This window comes from Anopheles funestus, chromosome 3RL (genome assembly GCF_943734845.2).
Source record: "Anopheles funestus chromosome 3RL, idAnoFuneDA-416_04, whole genome shotgun sequence".
In the NCBI taxonomy this organism is placed as follows: Eukaryota; Metazoa; Arthropoda; class Insecta; order Diptera; family Culicidae; genus Anopheles; species Anopheles funestus.
In genome coordinates this window covers 9,476,157-9,483,387 of record NC_064599.1, presented here as the reverse complement: position 1 = coordinate 9,483,387, position 7,231 = coordinate 9,476,157, and the positions used below count along the sequence as shown (strand labels likewise).

The window sequence follows — 7,231 nt, the reverse complement described above, 5'->3', positions numbered from 1 at the left end:
ATCACATTTGTTATTTGGGATATGTTAAAATGCCCTCTTGTCAGAGAGCTGTCAAACACGCGCATCGTGCGGTTCGGACAACACGTGCGATTTAGTTTCAGTAAATAAAAGCTATTTGTGCCACGCAAAATGAAGGTAAAAGCAGCTAAAAAGGAAAAATTGGTCGGGCAAGGACTGCTGCCGATAAAGAAAACGAAAACAGACATTCAAAAAGCTAAGAAATTAAAGGGAGCATTGAAACAATCGACGGCCAAAGTTGCGGCTGCCAATGGCGCTTCAGCGAAGCTACCCGGAAAGCGTGTATTTTCTTTGAAGCTACGGCCCGAAAAAGCTAAACAACAGAAACCTGCCGCTGGGAAGAAAGATGGTCAAGAAAAAGCTAAACAACAGAAACCTGCCGCTGGGAAGAAAGATGGTCAAGAAAAATCACCCCGGAGGAAGAATCGTTCCAAAGCAGCAAAGAAGCAAAAGAAACAGAAAGCTGCAGCGGCGAACCAAAAACAAACCGTGCCTGAAATGAGTGAGGCAAAGAAGGCTAAAAAGGAAGCGGCAAAGTTGATTAATAAAATAAAGAAGGAGGAACGAAAACTAGGTGGTAAATTACCGAAGAAATCCACCGAAGAAACGTTGGCGCTCGTACCGGAAGAGCTGATTTCGAAGGAAGCGTTTAAGCAGATTTACGAAACCTTCCACAAAAAGGGTGACGAGAAGGGAAACAGACTGTTCGGAGACGATTTGAAGTATAGTATGCAGATTATTAGCGTAAAGGTGCCACGGTGTCCATTAAGGATTTGTCGAATGTAAGTAATTAACCTCTGCCTTTTGGACAGAAGATTCATTGTGAATCCCTTTTGGTCTCTTCTAGCACCTATCCCCATTCAATGCTTCGTCAAGAGGATGAAATTTGTCTGATTGTGAAGGATCTGACCCGCGGTCGTAGTGTCGACTACACGCCTACGTTGCACGAGTGGGAGGATAAGCTGAAAGGGTTGGAAATTGGCCACAAGGTGCAGATCATTCCGTTTCAGCAACTGAAACGCGATTACGGTGCGTACGAGATGAAACGCAAGCTAGCACAACGCTACGAACGTTTCCTGGCCGATGCACGCATCAGTGGCCATGTGTTCGCCTTCCTGGGGTCTCAGTTTACAAGGCGTTGTAAAACTCCTATAAGTGTCAACCTGGAAAATGAAGCAGACATCAAGGAAGTTATAGAGAAGGCATTGTACATGCAGTCTTACCAACAGGGAAACAAGGGAAGAACGACGGAAATTAAATTTGCCGCACACTGGATGCCGGTGGAGCATGCGGTTGAGAATGGAATGGCGCTGCTGGAGAAACTCAAGACCGTCTATCCGGGTGGTTGGTTGAACATTCAAACGATTAACATAGCAACCGCCACTGAAAAGTCTGAGTCGTTGCCGATCCACATCAGTACGGTCGATCCCAATTTGGTGCCGGTGCCGGTGGTGACTGGTACGCGCGAAAAGTTCATCAAAAAACAGCAACAGTTACTGAAGAAGCGCACCGGTGGTAAGTATGAGGTGACCAAGGATGGTGTCGTACGGATGGCGCGCACACCGAAACGGTACGGTGCGGCAAACAATGGGAAAGAATCGGACGTTGAGCTGGACGATTCAGAACTGGAAGAGGACAATAACTTTTTGCCTTACGATGATGAACCACGACGACAGCCTCGTAAAGGCCGTGCTCCTCGTGGTAATCGTCATCGTAATGTTCGAGGTCCGAAGATGCGAGTAAAGTAATCTGATTTCCTATTTTTCAATAAAGTTACACGATACCATCCCAAGCGGTATATTGTTCTATTGATTGCGGAATAAACAGTCAGCGACGGAAGTACTGATTGCAACTCGTCTTCGAGATTAAATGAAGAAAAAAACATCCAGCAAAGCATTTAATCGATGACGACAAGCTTTGAAAGAGAAATTGGAAATGGATCGATTTCGTTTGAACGCTTATTCTTGTTGCCGCTTCTATTTCCCACGGTAATCTTTAATCCTCTTAGAATGAAACCTCGTTTCTAGTTAGTTCCGGTCGGTGCTCTATGTGGCGGAAGATGAAAAATTATATAAACACACTGCATGGATATCGGCGGGTTTATTCTTGATTGAGATCTCGTCCGAGTAAGTGCAATACGGTACAGAAGACTGATGGCAGAGATACGATTTATTTTCACAACTGTTTTGGCATTGGTATGCCTGAAGTGTGTTGTTACTCATTCTCCTCCGGTGGTGATAGATAAACGTGTGGTGCTATCGTCGGTCTACGATGCCATCAAAGGGAACAACGTTGCACCCGTTGGAGAGGATACACGAAATAAGCGAAACGTGCGTTATTACACCTACGATGATCCGCAAAATGATGAGTACGTATTCAAGTTGTCAGTGTTTTAGATGTTTTAACTAATGTGTAGTATCACATGCAGTTTATTTCCTGGCTATGGGGAAATTGTACATCCCTCGCAATCAGCACCGACGCAAAAACAGTGCAAACCCGAACCATCCCCGTTGCAGTCCATCAGCATTTCCGATCACAGCTGGAGTGGTATCGGAACGTCGATCATTCACCTGCTCAAGTATCTGATCGCGGGATTAGCCGTACTGACGCTTCCTGTGCTGTTGCTGCAGGCCTTCATTTTCCCGTTGAAAATTCTGATGGGATTAAAATCGGTTGCCGTAGCGAATACGCTCGTGCTCGGAACATTCCTGTGGAAGTATCTCAATCGTCACAGGTTAAGAGGGGACGAGGACGATGATGATGATGATGATGGGGATCAGCAGCCGAATTCTGGTACTCCCGGAACGATCGATGCCGGTGGAGCAGGCATGGCTAACGGGAACGATAATCGCTTCTTTCCCTTCCGGGCTGAGGATTTTGAGAACATGACTGAGGAAGAGATTAAAACAGCATTGAAACTGCTGTTGAAACGAAATAAACGCTGGTGATGGGTGGTCTAATTGTTTTATCCGTAATTGTTTCATCATTCAACAGTTGTAAAAAGACGCAATATAGATCTCTGTAGTTCTCATATCCGACAAAATCAGTTGAATGCACCTTAGAAAAAAATATCAAACTTAGATGTTAACTCTTACCGGGGTGGCCCCGTAATGAACGGCGCCGATTCCACACGACAGAACCGTGTCTAAAATCTCATCCACACCGTCAGCCCCTAGCAAGGATGAACTATCCGGCTATGTGTTTAAATATATCTTTTTTTTTTTTTTTTTTTTTTTTTTTTTTTTTTTTTTTTTTTTTGTTAACGGGGAGGGAACCTTCAAAAGGTACCCACCTCGAAGGGCGGCTTGCGGCTACAAACCAATCCCTCCGAGATGGGTTATGTGGGATTCATCGTGACGCTGGGCCCGAGAAGCGGACCCGGCAGCCGATGGGACCCTAACTAAACCACTCCTCGACCTGATCCGAACCCTGCCGATGCGCTTGATGTGCGTAGTACTCCATGCAGGAACGTTTGTGCGATGCACCCATCCTGTTGACGCGCTGCTGCTTTCCAATGCTGCTACTGCGTCATCCGTCCTAGTTGTCTCAGCTGCTGCTGCTGCTTCGTGCCTTCCTTCCGCTGCTGCTGCTTAATTCCGCCCGTCCGTAGCCGCTACTTCCGGTGGGGTCTAGCTCCTGCTGCTGCTCTGGTTACTCGTTGCTGCTGCTGCTGCTTCCGTTGTCGTCATCCTTTGGTGCGGTTACGGCGGTAGCTGTTGCTGTCCCGTTTGTTCCGTGTTCCGCCGGCGTTGTTGTCGTCTCCGTCTGGCCGTAGGTGGACTTTCCTCATTCCATCTCACTTGGAGGTTTCTGAAGATGGTCCTTGCGGCGGTCCGGACTGCTTCCCATGTGTTGCTGTTGGCACACATTTCCGCTGCAAGATTTTCTATCGTCAAGCGGGTGTGGCTCTGCTGCTGCATCTCGTGTTGGGTTCGAGCAAACCGTGGACAGTGGAACATTACGTGGTCGACATCTTCCACTTGGTGTTCACACACCGGGCAGTTTGGCGAGCCGTCGAGGATGCCTTTTTCGACGAAGTAGCTCCGGAGAAACCCATGCCCTGTAAAGAGTTGAGAGAGATAAAAATCAATTTCTCCGTGCTTGCGATTTACCCAGGACATAATGTCCGGGATAATTCTCCTCGTCTTCATCCCCGGCGATCTCGGCTGCCCCGCTCCGGCTGTCCATTGTTGTTGCCAGCGTCCCATGGTCTCTTCCCTTTGCCGCTTTCGTATGTCTGGTCCTGGACTTCCCCTCGCTACCTTTTCGTCGTGGCAGCGGATGTCCTCCTCTAGGAGAAGGACTAACGGGATAGTGCTTGCGACCACGCAAGCGGCATCGTAGGAGACCGTTTGGAAGGCACTGGCCACTCGAAGAACTCCTGTGCGGTGCGTCCTCTGAACCGTGGTCCGGTGAACGTCCTTCTGAAGAAGCGTCCGTCCCCACGATGGTGCCGCGTAACGGACAATGCTATTCCCAACGTTAACCAAGGGTCTCCTTCTGCTGCTTTTTGGGCCACACTTATTCGGCATCAGAGCGGTCAAGACATTCGTGATACGTGATGCCTTGCTGCAAACCTTCTCCAAATGCCGACCGTGGTGCTGTTTGCGGCAGAGCTCGACCCCCAGGTACTTGAGCGATTCCGTGGATACGATCGTGTGTCCCCCCGCACGTAGTTGACCTACCTGCGGGTTGTGATGAGTGCAGAAGATCATGTAGCCGGTCTTTTGATGGGCCAGCTTCAATCCCACTCCATCCATCCAACGCTCGATCATCTCCAGATTCCTCGTAGCAAGGTTGCTGATTTCCTGCGGGTCCCTCCCTATAAGGGTGAACGCCACATCATCAGCAAACCCTATAATGTCCGCACGCTTTCCGAACAGCTCCAAACGAAGAAGGTCATCGTACATAACATTCCACAGTGTTGGTCCTAGAACCGAACCCTGCGGGACACCTGCCGATACTGGTAACGAGACCATTCCTTCATCCGTTTCGTAGTGGAGCGTGCGATTCGTGAAGTAGTTCCGCAGCAACGCCTGGAGGTACGGTGGCGTGTTCCTTCGCTGCAGAGCTGCTCCGATCGCTGTCCAGTTGGCCGTGTTGAAGGCGTTCTTCACGTCGATTGTCACCATCGCACACAGTCGATCGCCCCTGCGCTTCTTGTCGAGCGCAACCCTTCCGTTGGCAATCACCCTGTTGATGGCATCCATGGTTGAGCGTCCTTTCCTGAATCCGTATTGGGCATCAGCGAGACCGCCCGTTGCATCCAGATGCTCCGTAAGTCTGCGCTGTATGAGTCGCTCCAATACTTTTCCCAGAACACTCAGCAGGCAGATTGGCCGGTACGACGATGATTCTCCGGGTGGTTTCCCGGCCTTCGAGAACAGCACTAGCCGTTGCCTCTTCCATTCGACGGGGAAGTGGCCGGAATCGATGTAATGCTGGAACGTTCTCATGAAGACGCGTGGAAACGCCGTCATCGCCGCAATCAAGGCCACGTTCGGAATGTTGTCGTCTCCTGGGGCACGCTGGGGATTGAGCGATTTTGCAATGCTCACCAGCTCGTCCTCGGTAACGGCATCCCGTGCCGTGTCCTCGTCCGTCAATCCTGTTGCCGTGGGCCATTCCATGGGCGGTTGCACCGGAAAAAGTTCGCCGACGATGTGCTGCAGCTTGGCTGGATCCCGTTCCATCGGTACTCGGGCTCCTTGCCACATCTGCCTCCGGATTTTGTAGCCTGGCCCGAATCCGTGGGGCCCCAGCTGTTCCGGAAGTTGATCGCCCTGCTCCTTCTTGCTCCGCTTGACCGCTTGCTCCAGTGCTGCTCTCGCTGCTGTGTACGCCGGACGGCGATCCTGTCGCTGCTCTTCCGTTCGGGCTCGCCTGAGTCTTCTCCGCATCCCGATGTAAGTGCGACGTAACTGGGAAATCTCGTTATTCCACCAGTACACCGATCGTCGTCCTCCCCGTGCTGCTGGCAATCTCGGCATCGTCGCGTCGCAGGCGGTTGACATTGCCTCTGTCAACTCGTCCGCCAAGAGGGTGCGGTTGTAGATGTCCAGTGACCCCAATATTTCAACGAACAAGTCCTTGTTGAAATACCGGGTTGCCCATCTGCTCTCCGAAGCCTGCTGTGCACTGCGTCCCAGGTTACGCTGCGTCGTCGTCCTCCCGACCGCAAACTTGATGGTATTGTGGTCACTTGGATTTTCGTCGCAGACTCGCCAGTTATTTTCCCCCAGAAGAGACGAGCTGCAGAAGGAAACGTCGATAATGGAACTACGGCCACTGTTGTTGCTCCAGGTTGGCCGGTTGCCCCGGTTCAACAAGACTAGCTCAAGTGATGCCATAGCATCCATCACCACTGCTCCCCTATGAACTCGTTCTCCATCGTTGTGTCTGCGTTCCATCCCCCACGCTCCTGACCAGGCGTTGACGTCCCCGCCGATCACGGTGTCCCGATTCCGCGGAATCACCGACGCAATTTCGGTCCATTTGCGTCGATAATCCTCCACTGACAAATCGGACCCCACAGGAGGTAGATACACGGAGCAGAAAACGATACCACGCATTTCGACCACGACGAAGTAATCCCGCCGATTCTCGATTATGCGTTGGATAGGGTATCTTCCTGTCGATACTGCTGCAACTCTGCCCGTCGGATCCGCGACCCAGTTACCGTTGTTCTCCGGAATCCGATATGGATCGGCGATCAACACTATGTCGCAGCCTTCGTTCCGAGCAGTCTGCATCAGCATGTCCTGGGCCAGCTGGCTGTGATTAAGGTTCTGTTGAAGGACATTAATCATGACGAGGCCGGTTTTTTACCCCTTCTCCTACTTGGCGGCAGTTGCGCTGTCCGAACGAGTGCCCGATTGCTTCCGGGCCCTTGCAGACGAGGCATTTCCGTTCCTTGGTGCACGGTCCTGAGTGCTTAGTCTCCGCACATCGATGACACTTGCTTGACCGATCCTTCCCACGGCAGTGAGTGGCAATGTGGCCAAACTCGTAGCACCGATAGCATTGGCGCTTCACCTCAACCTTCTTGAACCGGCAGCACTGGCTGAATCCGACAACATGCTGTTTTAGTAGCACGTCGTCCGTTACTGCCACCTCTGGGCATCCGAAAAATGCGACCAGCGTTCCGTAATTGGATTTAACGGTACTGATCTGGTCCGCGTAGATCGTAACTCCCAGGGCTGTGCTTAGGTCC

The 7,231-nt window shown here is 51.0% G+C and overlaps 2 protein-coding genes across 2 annotated transcripts; both read left to right on the top strand.

Moving 5' to 3' along the window:
* The first annotated feature begins 34 nt into the window (after positions 1-34).
* On the top strand, positions 35-1,810 carry LOC125771307 (ribosomal L1 domain-containing protein CG13096-like). The gene is made up of 2 exons (XM_049441825.1): positions 35-800; positions 866-1,810. The coding sequence occupies exons 1-2, from the start codon at positions 130-132 to the stop codon at positions 1,764-1,766; spliced, it is 1,572 nt and encodes a 523-aa protein (XP_049297782.1). The 5' UTR covers positions 35-129; the 3' UTR covers positions 1,767-1,810.
* Positions 1,811-1,847: 37 nt separating this feature from the next.
* On the top strand, positions 1,848-3,107 carry LOC125771340 (uncharacterized). The gene is made up of 2 exons (XM_049441879.1): positions 1,848-2,386; positions 2,447-3,107. The coding sequence occupies exons 1-2, from the start codon at positions 2,172-2,174 to the stop codon at positions 2,964-2,966; spliced, it is 735 nt and encodes a 244-aa protein (XP_049297836.1). The 5' UTR covers positions 1,848-2,171; the 3' UTR covers positions 2,967-3,107.
* Positions 3,108-7,231: the final 4,124 nt, after the last annotated feature.